Source organism: Hyaena hyaena, unplaced genomic scaffold, assembly GCF_003009895.1.
Source record: "Hyaena hyaena isolate Hyena2069 unplaced genomic scaffold, ASM300989v1 scaffold_14, whole genome shotgun sequence".
NCBI classification, from domain to species: Eukaryota; Metazoa; Chordata; class Mammalia; order Carnivora; family Hyaenidae; genus Hyaena; species Hyaena hyaena.
In genome coordinates, this window is record NW_024080646.1 from 4,080,161 (window position 1) to 4,102,482 (window position 22,322).

Sequence of the window (22,322 nt, forward strand, 5' to 3'; positions counted from 1 at the left end):
CTACACTGAAATGAGCCCTATCAAAAAACTGTGAGGAATAGAAATGCATCATAATGATAAAAAATACCAAGTTTAATAAATAAGATGTGTATAAATAGTGGACATTCAAATCTATAGAATCTTGCTCATCTGCTTAATTTTCTTACATTACCATTAACGCTTGATAGTTTAGTATTAATATAAGGAACGAATCCAATTCCTGTCTGAATGTCCTCAGTTTCTAACAGATCATCACTGGAGAATATCCTTGCTTTTGGCCCTGCATCCGCAGTGGCAGGTCCTAACCCCTCGATACATAAAGGTGTAAGTGACACTATTCCTGGTCTAGTTGATCTCATGCTATATGCATCTGTAGTTAGGAGTGTTGCTAAGGTCCTTCCATGGTTCCTGCCCCTTTTGGAAAATCAAGGCTTTAGATGAAGACTTAACAGTCCTCACAAAAGGCTGTCAACCCCTAATTTGGCCAAATCTCCTTTTCTGTAGAAGCAGAAAATGGCAGAGCAACTCAGCATATACACCATTATTCTTATTTAATTGCTAATTGGCAAATCTATACTAACATTTCTCAGTAGACTCTCCCCTTTTTACCCTAAAAATTGCTCTGGAAATTCATATTTCTAAAACAGGACTCTCAAGATTCCCTTTTATAAAAAAGTATCTAGGGATAATTACCAGGGATCCACAGACTTTTTCTTAAAGGGTCAGACAGGAAATATTTTAGGCCTGAGGGCCCAATAAGGTCTGCAACTACTACCCAACTCTGCTTTGGTACAATGCAAGCAGCCATAGGCAGCCATAGGCAATACATAAACAAGTAAGTGAGGCTGTGTTCCAATAAAACTTTATGTATAAAACAGGCAGCTGGCTATGGTTTGCTTCACCTTGGAAACAATTTGAATTCTTTCTGGGGAAAAAAAAAGATCCTGGCTAAAGATTTTTTCCCTTGAAATATTGAAAGTGAGCTTCACTAAAAAACATCTAATATTATCAAAACAGGAAAAAAACCTTGTTTATGGTGAGAGGTCACTTGTGGTCATCAATGCAATGGTATGACAATAAACTTCCCTCCACATTTTCATTAAATTAGTAAAAAAATCAAATCTTACCTGGACTTTTCTCTCCCTTTTGTTCTTGCTTCTTCATTTTTAAAAGCACAGTTTCACTAACCAATGTGCAGTCCATGTCCACTGTCTCTCCTCCTGCTAATCGTGACTGACTGCCATCCTAAATATTTAAAAATTCAAAAATTTTAACAATTATCCTGTATGGCCTTATATTTATGCTTTTAAAATTTACCATTTTAACCATATTTTAAGTGTATACTACAGTGGCATTAAGCTCTATTTATTTTTACCTTTTAGGAATATACATAAATGGCTATAAAACATTTTAGCTTTTAGCTTCAATATACAAGCATCTTCTCTCAAGCCTATGAAAAGGAAGCCTGCTGCCAAGGGAAGGGAGAGGTACAGTCCACTGAATTCCCTGAGTCTCCCTCCAGTCTGCCACATAGTTGAACATCAGCGTGTACAAAGAACAATTTCATACTGCAGCAACAGTGAAATACTTCAGGAATAATGCTACCAAGTGAAAAAGAATTTCTTAAACTATACAGAACCTAAATACAAGCCAAATGAGTTATTTCCATTAGGAATTTTAATTTTTGAAAAAATATACAATATTTTAAAAAGCCAACTGGGAAATTACTTTTTTTTCTTGATGGTACATTTCAAAAATTAATCAAGGCATATGATGAATTATTTTGATAAAAATAATTAAAATATGTAACTAGCATTTTTTCATTATTTTAAAACTAAAACATTTTTCAGCAAAGGCCTTTAAAATCAGAAGGTACTGGGGCGCCTGGGTGGCTCAGTAGGGTAAGCGTCTGACTTCGGCTCAGGTCATGATCTCATGGTTCATGAGTTCAAGCCCCACTTTGGGCTCTGTGCTGACAGCTCAGAGCCTGGAACCTGATTCACATTCTGTGTCTCCCTCTCTCTCTGACCCTTCCCTGCTCACACACTCGCTCTCTCTCTCTCATAGAAATAATTTTTAAAAAAATTTAAATCAGAAGGTATTAATGCCCTTTCAAGAGTAATAAATTTAGAAGAAAAAGCATTTTTATTTCTTAGTTTTCTGAATAAGGAAAGGCAGGTTTTAAGAGGGATGTAATCAATTATCTTAAGTCATAGAGTGAGTTGGGAGAGGAGGGTAACTAACAACTTACTAGAATAACAACATGGGCCTTGGTTTTACTTAATCACTTACCTTTGTATCTATTACAGTAATATCCATTTTATATTGAGAAAGGTCTGCTCCTGGATCTATGCTCCACTGGTTATTTTCAAAGGATACATCTTCAATAAGGAGAAAAAAATGCAATTAAAAATGCATTTTAAAAATTCTTAAAACATTTATGGGATCCACTAATAGGAGAAAGGATTTGAAAATCGTATACCTGCTAAAGAGACTCTCTAGGACATACAGAATATAAAGAACTCTCATAACTCAAAAATAAGAAAAATACTCCAAATGCAAATGGGCAAAGAATCTGAATAGACAGTCCTTCAAATAAGATATACAAATGGCAAAAAGCACATGAGAAGATTTTCAACAGCATTAGACAGCAGGGAAAGGCAAATCATAACCACTATGAGATACCACTTCACATCCAACAGGATGGCGATGGCTAGAATCAAAAAGACAGGTAATAACAAGTATTGGTGAGAACCTCATGTACTGTGTAGACACTCTGGAAAGCTGACAGTTCCTCAAAAGTTTACATATAGTTAGCATATTGCCCAATAATTCTACTTCTATGTAACTCAAGAAAAATGAAAATATACATCTACATAAAACTATGTCAATGTTCATAGTAGCATTATTTGCAATGAAAAAAAGTGAAAGTAAAATAAGTCACAAAAGATCATAAATAGTATGATTCTATTTATATGAAAACTCCAGAGTAGGCAAAGCTAGAGACAGAGGGTAGAGTAGTGGTTGCCTAGGATTGGGGAAGAGGGGAGGAATATTAATGATTGGTAATGGGTATTGTTTTTTATTTAGAAAAAAAATGTTAACTCAAGTATAATTAACATACACTGTTATCTTAGTTTCAAGTATGCAATAGGATTAATAATTCTATACACTTCTCAGTGCTCCTAAGATAAGCGTACTCTTAATCTTATTTATCTATTTCATTCATTCCCCACCCCCTTTCTCCCCTCTGGCAACCGCCAATTTGATTTGTATTTAAGAGTCTTTTGGTTTTGCTTCTTTTGTTTGTTTTACTTCTTAAATGCCACATATAAGAGAAATCATATGGTATTTGTCTTTCTCTGACTTATTTCACTTAGCATTATACCCTCTAAGTCCATCCATGTTGTTGCAAATGGCAAAATCTGTTCTTTTTTTATGGCTGAATAATATTCCGCTGTACATACATAACCACATCTTTTTTTATCCATTCATTATCTTTGGACACTTGGGTTGATTTCATATTGGCTATGGTAAATAATATAATAAACATAGGGGTGTATATATCTTTTAGAACTAGTATTTTTTTTTTCTTGTGAGTAAATAGATACCCAGTAGTGGGAATACTGGATCATATGGTAATTCTATTTTTAATTTTTTGAGGAACTTCCATACCATTTTTCAAAGTAGCTGCACCAATTTGCATTCCTACCAATAGTGCAGGAGGATTCCTTTTGCTCCATATCTTTGCCAATACTTGTTATTTCTTATGGTTTTTATTTGAGCCATTCTAACAGGTATAAAGTGATACCTTTTTGTGGTTTTAATTTGCATTTCCCTGATGGTTAGTGATATTGAACATCTTTTCAGGTGTCTGTTGGTGATCCTTTGAAAAAAGGTCTATTCAGGTCCTTTGGCCCCAATCTTTTATTTGAGAGAGAATGAGAATCTCAAACAGTCTCCATGTTCAGTGCAGAGCCCAACACAAGGCTCAATTCCCCAACCCTGGGATCATGACCTGAGCTGAAATCAAGAGTTGGATGCTCAACCGACTGAGACACCCAGGTGCCCCTCTCTGTCCATTTTTAAACTGAATTATTTGGGGGTTTTTTTGGTGTTGAGTTGTGTAAGTTCTTCACATATTTTGGATATTAACTTAATGGGTAGTGTTCTTTTGAGGTGATGAAAATGTTCTAAACTTACACTACAATGACAGCTGCACAACTCTGTGAATAAGCACAACTAAATTGTACACTTTAACGAGTGGTTTTTATATAAAAATTGTTCTAAAAGTTAAAACTGTAACACTGTTTGTGGCGTTTTCAATGTACGTGGACATACATGGCAAGTACAGAAAGCACAGCCACAGAACATTAAGTGGCACAATATTAACTTCAAGTAGACTGTGAAAGATTACATAGGTATACTATAATCTCTAGAGCAACCATGAAAAAAACCCCAAACCAAAAATGTAAAAAAAAATCAGAAGTGAGAGTGAAAAAATGGTTTTCATACAGACTGAAAATCTTTGGGAAAAAAAAAGAGTTTTAGTTGGTAGAAGAACTAAAGAATGTGCTTCAGGAAAAAAGGAAAATAAACCCAGAATGAAGGAAAACACTTTGCAACAAATAATAAAAGAAAAAATACTGCATATGAAGTACAGAAAAATTTGGTAGCCAAAAAACAAAAAGACTCCTTTTAAACACATCAAAATTATGAAAAGATTAACATGCATGATAATTAAGAGCAAAAAAGATTTTCAAACAAGAAGCTTAAAAAACCCCACATTAATGGATATATTCATATGGACAGGCTACCTGTAGAGTGAAGAACAAAGTTTGAATGATGAAAATTCTACATTATGTATTTTGAAATTCCATATAGTTTAACATTCTTAAAGCTTTTGTAAGGAAAATAAGAAATTACATAGGAGAGGTAAATGCACGAAATTACATATAAAAGTAGGTGCTAAAGACAACTGCTCAATTCATGTTTTCAAAAAGCATGGGAGCAGGAAAACCACATGTAAAATGAAACCAATGAGAATCATCCCATAAACACAAATATGCAGGAAGAAATAACATTCCCCCCCAAACAATTCAATATATCCAAAGAATGTATATAGTATAAACTCAAAGTCATTAAAAAAGAATATAAATACTTTTTAAAAATACTATATATAGTATATATACCTTGATTATTTTGTACAGGCTTTGTTTTAGCAACTCTACATGGATTTAACTGGAGAACGGATGTAAGTTCACATGCTCCATGGATTGACCTGGCTATTCTTACTGGCTCATGAGAATCAGCTCCCTAAAACAGAGAGAATTATTAGCATCTAGATGAAATCACAAGCAACCATTTTAATAAAAATACCTGAAAATTTGACACAAACCTTCACATCATCGAAAAGATTCTCTGTCTCTAGGCTTTCCCGTGGACGTAGAGGGATTTTAAAGATGGGCTTTTCTTCCTTGATTTGTACTGGTGTTTTATTATCTGGAGATGATTTACCCGAGGACTGGAAGACACACTCCTGTAAACAGGGCTCCCCTGGGGAATCTTTGGTTAATATACAGCTCCCGCTCAAGGTCTTTTGGCTTGAGGAACAGCCCTTTGGAATGGGCTTCAAGGCCTCACAGAGAGTCACTTGCCTAAGTCTGACTTTAGAGGTCTCACTTCCTTGGCTTTTCTCTTGACGCTGAAGAGCTGAAAATCGATCAGACAGATCGAGAGGTTTATCCATCACATAGTCTCCATTCACGGAAGAATGACTATCCAGTAAAAAAGGAAAGGCATTTTCTTTATCAAAAGAGGCCTGGGGGCAGTTTCTTTCATCCTCACTTTCTTCCTCAATTTTCTTCCTTTTGGATGTTCTGCCTCCCAATGATTTCAGTGGTACCACATGTTTATCTGTGACAGCATCTTTAATGTGATCAAAACTATTCTGTTCACTTTTGGAATCACTTATATTTTTATTTAGAAGCATCTGTTTATTTGAAGATGACAGGCTAATGATCTTGTTCACTTCAGATCCAAGATTATGCTGTGTGTAAAAGGCACTATTTTCTTCAGATTTTGATCTAGTTTTCTCTGGTCTGGAATTAGAAGTGTTGTTGAAGGGTGCTGTTTTCAGAAGGTTTTTTTTCCCAGTCTCTAAGAGAGAAGGGGACAAACTTGTATTCAAACCTAAACTACGTTTCACGTTAGAGGTAGCTCCAAATACAGGAGATGATACCCGAGTAGTCAATTCTTCTTGAGGAGTCTTTGAATTAGAATCTGAAAATCTGAAACAATAGAGTGGTAAAACTTTCTTCCTACTAAAGAAACAGGGTAAAAGTTAAAAGACAAGCACATGAGAAAATTTACACTGATATAGAATATTAATAGTAAGATCTTAGCCATGTATTAGACTCGGATGTAATTAACCAACATTTGAAATAGGGTAGAGTTGTCAGCTTCTCTCCATGTGGCTGACAAAAAGCAGAGGAAAATAATACAGTAAATCTATCTCAATACCTTGATATTCTTCTCCACAAATATTTTTCCCAAGTAATTTAAGAAATTTCACTATATAAAAAAATCATATTTTAATAAATTCCACTGGGGACCTAAATTCTTTTGTTGTCATGAAATTTTATAAGTAACTTCAAAAAATAAAAACCGTATACTACAGAATTGAACATAACTTAAGACCCAGCCTGTCTCTAGCAGAAGAGACAGCTATGGTAGTAGAAAGAGTATTAGGTAAGTTTGAAGATATGGAACGGGTAAGAGCTCTGGCTCTAGTTATTAATAGCTATGTGGCATTAAATAAGATATTTAACCTCTGTGGAGCTGCGTTTTTGTTGACTAAAAATGGGAGTAATCAAAAACTTACTTTAATGAATTACTTTGATGACAAGTTAAATGTGATACATGTATCTAAAACTGAAAGCACTTTTTGTAAAGTTGCCTTTCTTTCTTCTTTGTTTCTTTCTTTCTTTCTTTTCTCTCTCTCTCTCTCTGTTTCTTTTTAAAGTTTATTTATTTAGGGGCACCTGGGTGGCTTCGTCAGTTAAGCATCCAACTGCTGATTTCAGCTCAGGTCATAAATTGTGGTTTGGGGGTTTCAAGCCCTGCATCAGGCTTGGCACTGATAGTGCAGAGCCTGCTTAGGATTCTTTCTCGCTCCCTCTCTATCTGCTTGCTCTGTCTTTCTCGCTCTCTCAAAAATAAATAAATGAGAGAGAGAGAGAATGAGAAGAAGCGGCAGAGAAAGAGAGAGAGAGAGAGAGAGAGTCGGGGAGAGACAGGATCTCAAGCAGGCTCTGCACTGTCAGCACAGAGCCAGATGCAGGGCTCAAACTCACAAACTGCCAGATCACAACCTGAGCCAAAATCAAGAGTCCAATGCTCAATCAAGCCACGTAGCTTCTGACCAAAGCATGTTTAAAAAGCAAAATACTAAACATATATAGGTAAGATTATTTAGTGGATGTTCTGAAATTAGCCCATACGAGATGCAACACAATCTTGAAAATTCATTTAAGTTTATAAATCCATTTTATATAACATCCAGTTTTTGGAAATACAAACACAGAAGGGATGACTGGATCTTTATAGAGGCAGAGTAACAGGCTGGACTCTGAAATACTGCTTGATAGAAGTATAAAAAGAACCCCCAACATAATGTTCTTCTCTCTACAGTAAAGCAAAAAGCCCTCAATTGACCATGAACTGGGGAAAACATTTTTTAAAATAAAAATTAATACAATCAGAATGACAAACTATATGCTAACAATGAAAAATCATTATATTATATGGAACTCAACTGTAATGAGGTCTCACCAATAGTCTGTAAGTTTTTACCAAAGGGCCCCAAATTACCTTAAAGTATCTTCATTGTTTCTTACAGATTCCTCAAAAGGTTGTTTCTTGTGATCTTCTAGACAGTGATAGAGTTCATCACCAAGAGGGCTTGTGGGACCCTGAGATTCCTTCAATAGTAAAATATAAATTACATGAAATACAGTAAAAGATTATTCATTCTTAATAAGGAATGAAATGTTGATATATTCTGTGATGTGGATGAACTTCAAAAATAGGATAAGTGAAAGAAGCCAGACTCAAAAGCCACATAATGCACAATTATCCCGAATAGGTAAATCCATAAGGACAAAAAGCAGCCTGGTGGTTGTCAGCAGCTGTGCGTAGTCAGGAATGAGGACTGAATGTTTAACAGGTAAAGGGTTTATTTTGGGGGGGATGAGAAGTCTTTGCAACCAGAGATGTGGTAGCAGGATAATATTGTGAAGTACTAAATGACTGAATTGTTATGTGCACTTCACCACAATAAAAAATTATGAAGCACTTTTAAGTTTAGAGAGAAAAGCATCAATATTCTACATAAGTATGTTCTATTACTGGTATGTAAAACTCTATAAACTCCAACTCCAAAAAACATTAAGATGAGGGGAAAGGAATAAAGATAATTATTTATACTGACAGAAGATGAATTTAAAAGAGTCCTTTAGAGAGTGGTCCTTCTCAAACTTTAACATGCATTCAGGTCAATTTGGGATCTTGTTAAAACACAAGTTCTCTTGCAGTTAGGTCTTGGATGGGGGTCTGATACTCTCTATCTCTAATAAAACTGTAAGGTGATACAGATGCTGTTGGCCTGTGGGTCACACCTTGAGAAACATGTCTTTAGAGATCAGCTCCCTTAATATATTTGGTGTTTAAACTACTTACTTGTTAGACTTATGAGTAGGAAGGAATTAGAAACCGTTAAAACACATTTGAAGTTCAAAGGTTAAAAATTACCCATTACCACTTGAAGAGGGATTTAAAACTAGAAAGAAAAAAATTCTAAAATAATGAAAAATCAATTCAATTTTTATTTTATTTTGTTTTTTAATGTTTGTTTATTTTTGAGAGAGAGACAGAGTGCGAGTGGGGGAGGGGTAGAGAGAGGGGAAGACATAGAATCCAAAGCAGGTTCCAGGCTCTGAGCTGTCAGCACAGAGACCAATGTGGGGCTCAAACTCATGAACTGCAAGATCATGACCTGAGCTGAAGTCAGACACTCCACTGACTGAGCCACCCAGGTGCTCCTCAATTCAACTTTTAAAAATTTAACAGCAAGACAATTTTATAGAAGTACATATGCATTTACTGACTAAAGCAAAGGAATACTATTTTTAAAGTGGTATCAAAATAAAACTTAAATAAATAAAACTTAAAATTGAAGAATTTAAGTTTTCTATTTTTAGGAAACAATTAAGAAACATAGTGAATGTGTCTGATGTAAAGAAGTACTAAAACAATGAAAATAAATTCATGAGATCAATTTCGGATCCAATCCCTAAGAATCAAATGGCACATATAAGGACAAGAACCAAAGCATCTATAGCAGTCACAAGAATTCAGACTGTTTTCCAAATCAAACGCTAGTTTAAAGGACATTGAAAAATTCCAATAAATTCTGAAATCAACCTTAAGGTTTAAGGTACTCCGATAGGAGTATGGAGGATAGAGGAAGCAGGGAAGGATTGCCCAAACCCTCTACACCAACATCATTTCTCTAAATTGTGACTCAACCCACAAACTTTATGCCAAGAATTCTAAAGGCTTCAGATATCTGGGACTGCCCGGTAGATAATATGAACAGGTCTTTCTAATCAAATCAATTTTGTTCTAGGCCTTTATCCGATGACCCTGGGATACGATAATTTTTCTTTTGCTTAATACTCTAAAAACTGACTTAAAAGAATACCAATTAGTTCATATTATCACCAAACGAAACAATTACTTACAGATTCTTCTTGAACACTAAGTCCAAGTGTTTCAGCAACAACTGTAGCCAAATTAAAAGATGCCTTATCAGTAGGACAACGGTTTGTTCCATGTGTTTCTAAGTAAGAAAAAAATACCCAATTATACAACTGTAGAAATGAGATATATTGAAAACTACAAAAAAAGGAAAATAAGAGGCTCAAAGAACCACTTTACACGATAGCACTGAATACTTTTAAAATTTTGTGCAAAACATCTGTGCAAAGAAGTCCAAAATATCTATTACAAAGGGCAATAAATTGCAGATATCTAGCATCTATATCTGCCAAGCTTTTTTAGCTTAGATTTTCTATTTTTCCTAAATGGACTGAATGCAATGGGCAGATTATTTTTCTTATTGCCATTGGAAAATAAAACCCCCAAGTCCTATATAACTATGCTGGATTTCTCGTGCCCTAAGTTACAGCATGAATTTAAAACCATATTTATAGTGCCTTTTATGACAACATACTTTGTAGAAGAGATTTTCAACTCTGCATTATTTTCAAGATTTAAGCTAAATACAGAAATCACCGATGTTCAAGTATTTTACAAAGTTTTATATATACAGAGTTTCAATAAGTCAACAAGTATTTATGGAGCATATACTATGTCCTAGGCATTGTGTTAGGCACTAGATGAGAAGAAAAAAGGTTCTTGTCCTCAAGGAGATTAAGGGCTTATACAGGTGAAACAGAAAGGTAAAAAGAGAATTGCAATAAAATGTGATAAACATTAAAGGTACATATAAGTGATTATTTAAACATAGAGAAAGGATTCCTAAATCTGCCTTGGGAATATCACGGAAAGATACACCAAGTGATGCCTAACCTGAACCTTGAGAAAAAGAGGAATTTGATAGGTCAGATGGACCGGGGACAGAAAGACATGTAAGGGTTCAGATATGTCAAATAAAATTGCATGTTTAGGGTACTGTAGGTGTTTTAATTGCCAGGAATCAAAGTGCAAAAAATGTTAACAGTAGTAGGATAGGAGTCCAGAAGGTCAGTGAGGGATTTCTCTCTCTCTCTCCCACAGGGGTGTGGAGAGGTGAAGATTGGAATCTATTCCTTACTGGGTTCAACTAAAGGGAATGGGAGATAATGGAGAAGTGCTACTGAACACAGACAACTTTTTCAGCTTTGAAGAGAAGCTGTAGCTAAGAAAGGAGACAATTAAAAGAGGGGTTATTTTTATTTATATTTACTCATTTATTTAAAAAAATTTTTTTAATTTATTTATTTATTTGGAAGAGAAAGAGATAGTGTGAGTGGGAGAGGGGCAGTGGTAGAGGGAGACAGAGAATCCCAAGCAGGATCTGCACAGTCAGCATGGAGCCCAAAGCGAGGCTCAAACTCACAAAACCATGAGATCATGACCTGAGCCAAAACCAAGAGTTGGACAATTAACTGACTGAGCCACCCAGCTGCTCTAAGAGATGGAAGATAACATATGCATATTTTGAAAAGAATGAACCTGCGCAGAAGCTGGAGATATAATAGGGTAACTGAGGGAGCAAAGTCCTGGCAGCAGCAGCAGAGAATGTGCTCCAGAGTGCAGGCAAGCAAGGATCTATCACACTCAGTCGTATGTTCCCAGCACCCTTTGCCATAGTCTGTCCTACTCTCTCTCTTTCTCTCTCTCTCTCTCTCTCTCACACACACACACACTAATACGAAATGATTTCTTAGCTTTTAGAGAATAAGTTTTATACTCATTAAATGAGTAAGTGATTAATCTTGACCAACACTTTAAATTGGGTTCTGGATCCCATCTCCTCTCACCTTTTCACAGATGTAGTAACAATTTCCTTTCCTTAGAATGACTCATTTCTTTCTCTTTCCATCAGCATAAAAATATGCTGCATATGCTGTAATATCCTATCTTCTAACATCCTCACTTGACCCATTTTCTCTCTAGCTACTGTCCCATTTTCCCCTCCCCTTTACCACAAAACATCTTGAAGGACTTGTTTACAAGTGCTCTCTCTGCTAGCTTCTCTTGAAAATGCAAGAGACTAGCTGAATACCATTACACTTTAACAGTTCACATTATGGGTTTTAACACTCAAAGATCTGCATGTGACCAGATCCAATGGTGAATTTTCAGTATTCATCTTGCCTGACCTATTAGCACGGTCTGCCATAGTTGACCACTCTTTCCTCTTTCCACTTGGCTTAAAGGACACTACTTTATCTCAGTTCTTCTATCTCCCTGGCAGCTCCTTCTCTGGCTACTTACTTTATTGGTTCCTCCTCATTTTCACAACCTCTAAATCACCATCTAGACAGCTGCAATATTGCCTCTAAAGAGGTGAAAAATGGTTCTTTGAAGGCAAAAGAATCTTTTTATACATTAAGCACTTACATACAGGGGCGCCTGGGTGGCTCAGTCAGTTAAGTGTCCAACTTCAGCTCAGGTCATGATCTCATGGTTCGTTGGTTCGAGCCCTGCGTCGGGCTCTGTGCTGACAGCTGGCTCAAAGCCTGGAGCCTGTTTTGGATTTTGCGTTTCCCTCTCTCTGACCCTCCCTTGCTCATGCTGTCTCTCTCTCTCTCTCTCTCTCAGAAATAAATTTAAAAAAACATTAAAAATTTTTTTTTAAAAAAAGCACTTCCATACATACACTCATACAGTGTATCTGCAGTATTGAAATTTGATGGAAAAATGATTAGGGGGAAAAAACATCTAAAAAGTTTAGTGTAGGGGTGAGAAAAATAGCTGAGAATCACTACTTTATTTTAATTTTTAAAAAATGCTGTCAAATGTTATTTGAGAGAGAGAGAGACAGAGTGCGAGCGAGTGTTGAACAGGGACAGAGAGAGAGAGAGAGAAAGATCGAGAATCCCAAGCAAGTTCCATAACATCAGGCAGAGCTCAATGCAAGGGTTGATCTCATCAACTATAAGATCATGACCTAGTTGAAATCAAGAGTCAAATGCCTGGGGAGCCTGGGTGGCTCAGTCGGTTAAGTGTCCGACTTCAGCTCAGGTCATGATCCTGCAGTTCGTGAGTTCAAGCCCCACAGTAGGCTCTGTGCTGACAGCTCGGAGCCTGGAGCCTTCTTTGGATTCTGTATCTCCCTCTCTCTCTGCCCCTCCCCTGTTTGCACTGTGTCTGTCTGTCTCTCCCTCAAAATAAACATTAAAAAAAAAAAACCACCAGAGTCAGACGCCTCACCTACTGAGCCATCCAGGCACCTCTTATTTTATTATTTACTAAGTAGGCTCTACACCCAGTGTGGAGTCTAACATAGGGTTCAAACTCATGACCCTGAGATCAAGACCTGAGCTGAGGTCCAATAATTGGAAACTTAACTGAATAAGCCACCGAGGTACCCCTAAGATCCACTACTTCATAATGAAGCACCCCAGAGCTTAGTACTTGAACCTCTCTTCCCTATATATTCACTTGCTTGGTAATCTCAACCACTTTAATGGCTTTGGATACTACCTACATGCTAACAAGTTCCATTCATATCTCTGTCTTAGACCTTTCTAAACTCAGATCCAACTACTCATCCAAAGTCTTACCTGAATGCCTCTCCAGTATCTCAGAATATGATCAAAACCAAACTTCTGATTTCTAACCACCCCATCCCCATCCTTGAACCTGATGCTCCAAATCTCTTTTCTCTTAGTAAACAGCAGCTCTTAAGAACAGAGTTGAACAAACCAATCTCCCCTTCACTCACACTGCTCTGCCCTAGTCATGAAGGCGTCCTTAATGTTCTTCATAAAGAACCAAATAGCACCCTCATCCCACGGTCTTTGTGCTCTGACTTCTCTACTTGGGATGCCCTTTCCCCCTATGTCCATATGATTTCTTTGCTTCCGTAAGTATCTCCTAAAGTGTTACTTTTTTTTTCTTTAAAAATTTTTTTAATGTTTTACTTATTTCTGAGAGAGAGAGACAGTGTGAGCAGGGGAGGGTCGGAGAGAGAGGGAGACACAGAATCTGAAGCAGGTTGTAGGCTCTGAACTAGATGTCAGCACAGAGCCCTACACGGGGCTCAAACCCACGAACCATGAGATCATGACCTGAGCTGAAGTTGGACACTTAACTGACTGAGCCACCCAGGCGCCCCGCAAGTGTTACTTTTTAAAGTGAGGCTTTCTAATCTCTGTTCTTACCCAGCTTCAGAACACTTTCTCCTACCTAATATGTATTCATTTTCTTTCTCCCTCAACTGCATTGTAAGCTCTATGAAGTTAAGGGCTTTGTTTTGATCAGTACCTGGTATACAGTAGGCACTCAAGTATTTGTTGAATGAATGAATGATCCACATTAAAGCCTGTTTACTTAAAACTATTAGCAATCTGTATTAACATGGATAGGGATATTAGTATGAATAATAGGATAACATTATTTTCCAATATGAAAAAAGACTGCTACACAACCAATAATAAAAATAAAATCATATGGAATTCAGACTGCCGGCCACTCTTGACCACCAGTAACCACAAATTTTAAACTTATGAAGTAAATCTCAGTATGCTTACTAGACACTGTGGATTGACTCTGATCACAAGTGTCAGCCACTAGAATTTCACTTTCATTAGGTTTATGTTGTGGATGAATTGAAGACTTTGGAGGTTTTCTCAGTTCTAAGGGGAAAAAAAAGAGATTATATATAAATAAACAATTATGATACAAAATATCAAAATATTATTTTGATAAGCCAATACAAATCTATCTTTAAATGCATTAGAAGTATTGATAAAAGTTTCATATAATAAAAAGTGCATTCCTTTAGTTTCACTAAAAAATAAAGCTGGAAGTTAGGACAGTGGGACAGAAACGACTAGAAGAGATAAGCTTCTTTCAACCTAAGTTTCCTAGAGTTGTAATGTTTTAATGCATCTTTTCCTTGTGCATTTGTTGCAAATCAGTATGTTCATTTGAATACTGCATGATATATCTCTACAATCTTTGTTCTTAGAGTTTTTATTTTTTGGAAGGAAATCCTGAAACATTCTTTATTAGAAATCATTCCAATATTTAAGGATTTAATTCAAAGAAAACCAAAAGAAGCACAAAGCAAAGTGAAATAGACTTTTATTAATTATAACTAGAAAATAGTATTATAACGCACTATAAACTTTAAAATAGCAAGGAGAGGGGCCACCTGAGTGGCTCAGTTGGTTAAACATCTGACTCTTGATTTCCACTAAGATCGTGATCTCACAGTTTGTAAGTTTGAGCCCAGTATTGGGCTATGTGGTGACAAGGCATCACCTGCTTGGGATTCTTTCTGCCTCTTGCTCTGCCCCTCACCCACTCTCTCTCTCAAAATAAACTTGAAAAAAAGAAAATAAAATGAAATAAGCAAGGGTGCTTAGAAAGAGAAGAAGGCCAACTAGTCACTAAATCAGTTTTAAAATAATTTGCATGGATCAAAAATGATCATATATATTTATATACACACACACATGCACACACATTTAAATCCTACTGACTAATATCAGTAAGAGAGAGGGAGAATGTGGAAGCCAGGGAGAGGGAGACAGAGAATCTCAAGTAGGTTCCACACTCAGTGTGAGATCACTACCGAAGCTGAAATCAAGAGTTCAATGCTCAACTGAATGAGCCACCCAGGCACCCTGATCTTATATTTTAATACCAAAATTTTAGATTCCAAGTAAAAATGATCAGAGCAGATTAAAACAAACTTTTAAAATAGGTTATAAGTTGTTCTAATATGAGGAAGAAATAAACCAGAAGCAATTATACAAGATATAGAAGAATATCCTAATAAAGAAAACTATGATTTATTTTTCTAGGTATTCTTACAGATGGATTTAAACATGATCTAAATTATGTAAAAGCTTATCTACAGTGATTCTGTCTGATAGCAGACTAATAGGACAATGAATGTTCATTTTATTCAAATGTTAATTTTGAGAGAGGGGGAGGAGGAGAGGAGAAGGGGACAGGGGGAGGGGAGGGGGGAGGGGGAGAAAGTATGAGTAGGGGAGGGGTAGAGAGAGGGAGAGAGTAAATCCCAAGCAGGCTCCACGCAGTCAGTGCAGAATCTGATGTGGGCTCAATCTCACAAACCGTGAAATCATGACCTGAGCCAAAATCTAGAGTCAGATGCTTAACTAACTCAGACACCCAGGTGCCCCTGAATGTTCATTTTAGATCTAAGACCTTACATTTTATTTTAGTTCCTAATTACATGTAAGATTTTTAACAGTTCTATTGTCTTCCACTAGATGGTGATACAAGCTCATATAAAATGGAAAAAAAATCGTGTCTATTTTCCGGTATCAAAGAAAAAGACCTGCTTATTATTTTAAAAGCACAGCTACTATAAAGTTTATTGGTATTATGAAAATATCTCTAGAAGTATGTACACCCCTTCCCTCCAAATGCTTTCTTTGTTATAAACACTTTAGGTTAAAAATGAAAGTCTCTGCCATTTACTTCAGAACAACGTTAAAAGAAATAATCATATCACATGATAAATTTCAGGGTTACATGCAAAGGTAGTTCCAAAGTATTTAGCAGAAACTGTAAATGGGCCTGGAATTAGAAATATGCCACTGGTAAGCCATAAAGTTGATCCTTTATAAGGCCATTTCTTGGTCACCATCAATTGCTACAAATTATAACAAAAATAGCCAGCTACAGCTATTGGTGGGAGTAGCTATGGGTAAGACATGGAAAGTACAAAAACTTAGAGCCAAGAGAATCTTTATATGAATTCTGACTCATCTACTAACTTGACAGGTGACCCTGAGTGAATTATTTAACCCCTCCAAAGAACATAACTTTCCCTATTATAAAATGCACTTCATCTTAGCCAAAAGGCCGAGAATCAATTCCTCATTATAAAATGAAGATGTTGACAGCTACCTTCCAAGCTTGTCATAAGAATTAAAATATAGTAATAATGCATTCAAATCACTCAGTGTATTACCTGGCACACAGTAGGTGAAAATTAACGTTCAATTCCTTTCCCCTTTCCTTCTCATCCCACTCAGATATATATACCTAGGAATATTTTTTAAATAAAAAGAAAAAAGGAAAAAAAAACCAAGTACTACATTATAAAATGCTGGACATTTACATATTCAGGTAAGCAATGAAGGCCTGTACATAATCTAAATAGAAAATGCCTTCCCAGTCACTTCATTAATGGAAGTTAAACTTACAGTTGTAACATGAGTTCCCTGACTGATGACTATCTTCCTTCCACTAGATGGAATAACAAGAAAACTCACCATAGCAGTATATTTTTTCACACAAAACCAGATAACTAAAACAAAACTCCAGTCCCTACCGTTTGTACACACAGACTGCCCCAGCTCAGTGTGTGTGTGTTCTATGTATCGGACATGGAGGTTCTCCTTTCTTCGTAGCCGATTAATGCCAGAAAAGGAAAAGGCTGTTATTGGTGAATCCGGAATAAAATTTTCCTCAGATTCAAGATCTGCTGCTTGATGCTGTTGGTCGGTCCTAGAGGAAAAAAATGGCAATTGAAAAAAAATCAGTTCAACAAATATTTACTAAAACATCTCTCTATCTAGTATGGAGCTAACAAAAGAACATAGGTATGCAGTTAGGAGAGATGCAGTTCCTTGCATTTAATGTTCCAAATCTAAGTACAAGGATTAGAAAAGTACTCAAATGATCAGAGTACCAAGTGGGGAATATTATTGTTTTTTTATTTAAAAAAAAAATTTTTTTTTTTAATGTTTTATTTATTTCTAGGAGAGAGAGAGAAAGACAGCGTGAGCAGGGGAGGGTCAGAGAGAGAGGGAGTCACAGACTGAAACAGGCTCCAGGCTCTGAGCTGGCAGTCAGCACAGAGCCCGACGCGGGGCTCGAACCCACGAACCGCGAGATCATGACCTAAGCGAAAGTCGGATGCTCAACCGACTAAGCCACCCAGGCGCCCCATATTATTGTGAGAAGTGAAGTACAAAGTCTGGTTGGTGGTACCTTGAGGTAAAATTAAAAGAATCTCAAATGGCAGAGAAAATGAGCAGAGGAAGCACATATCTGAGGAAAGGCATGCAATATGGTGTACTTGGTGTTAGAGAAGGACAAGTTGAAAGTACATGAAAAAGAGCTTTGATTTCAGAAAGTGAGAGCAAAAGTGGTGATAAAGGTTTCACAGCATGGAATGTGACAATCTAGTAGCAAGACTGCAACACTGACTGGAACAGAAAGAAAGGATGCAAGGAATCAGTTAGGCAGTGTCTATAATGGTCCAGGCAAGAGTTTCTGTGGGTTTGAAGCAGAATGTTGAAAATAGCTATGGAAAGGAAGGGACCGATATTAAACACTGTGGCAGTAGAATTAACATGACTTGGCAAATGACAAATTAAGAGTGATGAATAATACTAACACTGGTAATATGATTGTTGGAGGTTTATACTGTTGGGTGATGTTCAAAGTGCTACATGTATCAGTTTAATTACCACAATTGTAGGGCTATTACTATTACTCTCATTTTACAAATGAGAAAATGAATACACAGAAGTTCAGTCATTTACTAAAATAGTAAGTAGCAGAAGCAGGATCTAAATCCTAGCAGCCAGATTCCCAGGACAGTACTGATAAACATTCAATATGTTGTCCTAAGTACAGACTCTGAGAGTCATGACTGATTACAAGTAGGATTCAAACTTGAGTTTCTACCACTACTTCTATCCAGACTCCCGTAGAGTCTACTCTCAACATATCAGAAAAGTCTTATTAATACTTAGTCATATCATGTCACTCCTAATTAAAACCTGCCATATCTCCCCATTTCACTGGAAACATAAGCAAAGGTCCTTTAAATGATTCACAAAGTCCTACATTAACTGATTGTCCCCCTCCCCCATTACCTGTGATCTCTTTTTATACTATACTCTCACTCGAATCACCCTCACTTCCTCAAGGTTCCTCAACATACCCACTTTAAGTTCTTCACTTTAGCTCTTCTTTCAGCTTGGAATGCTTATCCCTAGACACCACTTAGTTAGTGATCTCATTTCCCTCAAGTCTTTGCTGAAGTTTTACTTTCACATCAGTGCCCACCTTAAACATGCTATTTACAACTGTACCCTCCTGGGATGCCTGGGTGCCTCATCTGGTGGAGTATCTGAGTCTTGGTTTCAGCTCAGGAGGTCATGATCTCACAGTTCTTGGGTTCAAGCCCACATTGGGCTCAGTGCAGAGCCTGTTTGGGAATCCTTTCCCTGCCCTCCCCTGCTCATGCTTTTTCTCTCTCTCTCTCAAAAAAGGGAGTCTTAAAAAAATTGTAACCTCCTTCCTATACCTTAGATACTCCTGTTGCTTGTTATTTTGCTGTTTACTTTATCCACAGTATTTATGGCTTTCAAACATAGTATATAATTGAGTTATCTATTGCTCACCTGCCAGAATGTAAGCTCTAAGAGGATAAAGAACCTTTGGTTCACTGTTAGTTACATCTAGTGAACATGAGTAGGCACTTGGTATGTGCTCAGTAAATATTTGTTGAATGAATGAATATGACAGATTCCCAGATTTCATCAACAAAAATAAATTTGTGTTGATTTAGGCATATGTTTTGGCCCAACTCAATTCAGGACCAATGGTACCTAAAGACTGTGTTTGGACTTAATTGTGGTTATTGAGTAAATGGTTAATTAATTTTTACTCAACTGAGTTTCTCATTACTGACCTTATTAACCAATTCTTACCAGGCATTTAGGCTTTATGCGACAAAATCAGTCTGTCTGTTATACTCATTATCAATTTGTAATACTATTCGCAAAGAAAAGCAATGAAAATTTTATAAGCTATGACCAACAGAGATTTTAAAAAAAGTGTAAGATTAATTATCCCTAATATAGATTTATATCTTAATTTCCTGGGTAATACCAGTTTTACTTGTGGTCTATAATTCTATATTCTATACTGAGGAAAATCTTTAGAGCTAGTATCTCATTTTTAACTCTTATTCTGGAAAAACAGAGTAAGCTAAGGCCATATGAGAAAGCCTTATAAATTAATGGTGTGTGAAATCTACCTGACCTTGCTTTTAACTAATCACGTCATAGGCTATCTGCCTATTAGTCATGAAAATTCAACCTGGAACATCAATGAGTCACAAGAAATTGATTTCCTGGCAGAGTCAATCTATAAGTAGTTGGGATCACAAAAGGAAACCAAAACAAACCCCCAAAAAACCTAGATCTAATTAGATGTGCAAACTAACAAACAAGTGCTGGCTTTATCCTCCTTCATCATAAAAAGGGGGAAAAAAAACCCCAAACAACTTCCATATATTAACAAAGTCTCTTCTTTAAAGCATTAGATCACACTCTGATTTTCTGAAAAACGCTAAAAAGTTCATGCCATAGTTTTAGTTAATTATATACACTGGTCATCTTTCTTCTTTCACTTTTCTAACAGCTCAAGAGTGAATTATTTTTGATTATCTGTTTTATTTGTTGGCCTCCCCTTAAATTCCTGTCACAACAACTTTAGCTGTTCTTTTTTTCTAAAGACCTATAAAGATGCAGGGTCTCCCTCTGTAAAGAGTATACAAAAGTTTTTAACATTCAGCTTTTTTCCTCTAAAGAACTTACAGTGAGTTAAAATATAATTTAAACTTAATTAAACAGTTATAGCCATCAAGTTCACTTAAATATTTTGATTTTTGAAAAAAAGAAAAAGATCCATAAAATACAAACTACTGAGTCCAATACCCTGACCTTTTACAACTAGTATAAGTTTATAATAGGAATTCAAGTAAGACTAATTTTAAAAAGTAGAGCTGTTAAACCAGTTGTTCTGAGGACGTGCTTTACTGAATATCTAGTGTTTTCTGGAAGGCATGTGACACTGACTCTTGATACCATCTCACGAAGAATGATAATGAAGAAAATCTATAGTAATACACCTCAGGGTTCTATAGTCCCATAGATTTTATTTAACATTTTATTAATGATTTTGATGCAGGGTACTTTAATGGAATATTCACATTTGTAGAAGACATAAAGCTGACAATGAAAGCTAACCTAATAGATGGCAGGAAAAAAATCAACATATGAAAGACCCCAAAAGAGTGGAATAATGGGCCAAATCTAACAAAACAAAATAGAGCAGGAGAAATGTGAGATTATAAACCTTAATGAACTGAATCAGAAGGCAGGCTTGCCACCTACACAGGTAGATAAGCTTCTAAAGCTGTTTTAGCACAAAATTATAGAAGGAGTATATAAACTCTGAAGTGAGGTACATCTGGGTTCAAATGCTGGGTCTGACACTTACTAGTCACATTGGGTAAGTCAATTAACCTATCTGGGCCTTAGTTACCTTATCTATAAAATATGGTACTGTACTCTCCTGCTTCCTTTTTGCAGGAAGGCTGTGAGAAGGAAGTAATATATGTAAAGACATAATCCAATGCCTAGATAATAGTATTTAATCAATAGAGTTCTTTTACTTATTTATTTTTTAAAGCTTAAAAAAAAGTTTACGCAATTATATGCCAACAAATTGGGCAATCTGTAAGAAATGGGATAAATTGCTAGAAACATATAATCTACCAAAACTGAAACAGGAAGAAATGGAAAATTTTAACAGACCTATAAACAGCAAAGAAATTGAATCAATTATCAAAAATCTCCCAACAAACAAGAGTCCAGGGCTGGATGGCTTCCCAGGGGAATTCTACCAAACATTTAAAGAAGAGTTAATACCTATTCTTTAGAAGCTATTCCAAAAAAAGAAATGGAAGTTAAAGTTCTAAACTCATTCTATGAGGCTAGCATTACCTTGATGCCAAAACCAAAGATCCCACTTTGGGAAATATACACCAATTTCCCTGATGAACATGGATGCAAAAATTCTCAACCAGATACTAGCAAACTGGATCCAACGATACATTAAAAGAATTATTTGCCACGAACAAGTGGGATTTATTCCTGGGCTGCAGTGCTGGTTCAATATCTGCAAATCAATCAGTGTGCTACATCACATTAATAAAAGAAAGAAAAAGCACCACATGATCCTCTCAATAGATGCAGAGAAAGCATTTGACAAAGTATAGCATCCTTTCTTGATAAAAACTCTCAAGAAAGTAGGGGTAGAAGGAACATACCTCAGTATCATAAAAACCATATATGAAAGACCCATAGCTAATATCATTCTCAATGGGGAAAAAGTGAGAGCCTTTCCCTCGGAGATCAGGAACACAACAGGGATGTCCACTCTCACCACTGTTGTTGAACACAGTGTTGGAAGTCCTAGCCTAAGCAATCAGACAACAAATTATTCCAAATTGGCAAGGAAGAAGTCAAACTTTTTCTCTTTGCAAATGACATAATACTCTATGTGGAATACCTGAAAGACTCCATCAAAATACTGCTAGAACGGATACATGAATTCAGCAAAGTCACAGGATATAAAATCAATGACAGAAATTGAATGCATTACTATACACCAATAATGAAGCAGCAGAAAGAGAAATCAAGGAATTGATCCCATTTACAATTGCACCAAAATCCTTAAAATATCTAGGAATAAACCTA

General features: G+C 36.2%; 1 protein-coding gene across 8 annotated transcripts in view; it reads right to left on the bottom strand.

Moving 5' to 3' along the window:
- RBBP8 (RB binding protein 8, endonuclease) overlaps window positions 1-22,322 on the bottom strand; it is a 97,891-nt gene that overhangs the window by 14,275 nt on the left and 61,294 nt on the right. For all 8 annotated transcript variants that reach the window (XM_039218103.1, XM_039218133.1, XM_039218094.1 and 5 more), the window contains 8 exons: window positions 17,090-17,265; window positions 14,304-14,408; window positions 9,783-9,880; window positions 7,852-7,961; window positions 5,378-6,269; window positions 5,172-5,295; window positions 2,272-2,360; window positions 1,107-1,224 (listed from right to left, as the gene is read on the bottom strand). In XM_039218103.1, coding sequence (XP_039074034.1) covers window positions 1,107-1,224; window positions 2,272-2,360; window positions 5,172-5,295; window positions 5,378-6,269; window positions 7,852-7,961; window positions 9,783-9,880; window positions 14,304-14,408; window positions 17,090-17,265 — 1,712 coding nt within the window. The remainder of the gene's footprint in view (window positions 1-1,106; window positions 1,225-2,271; window positions 2,361-5,171; window positions 5,296-5,377; window positions 6,270-7,851; window positions 7,962-9,782; window positions 9,881-14,303; window positions 14,409-17,089; window positions 17,266-22,322) is intronic.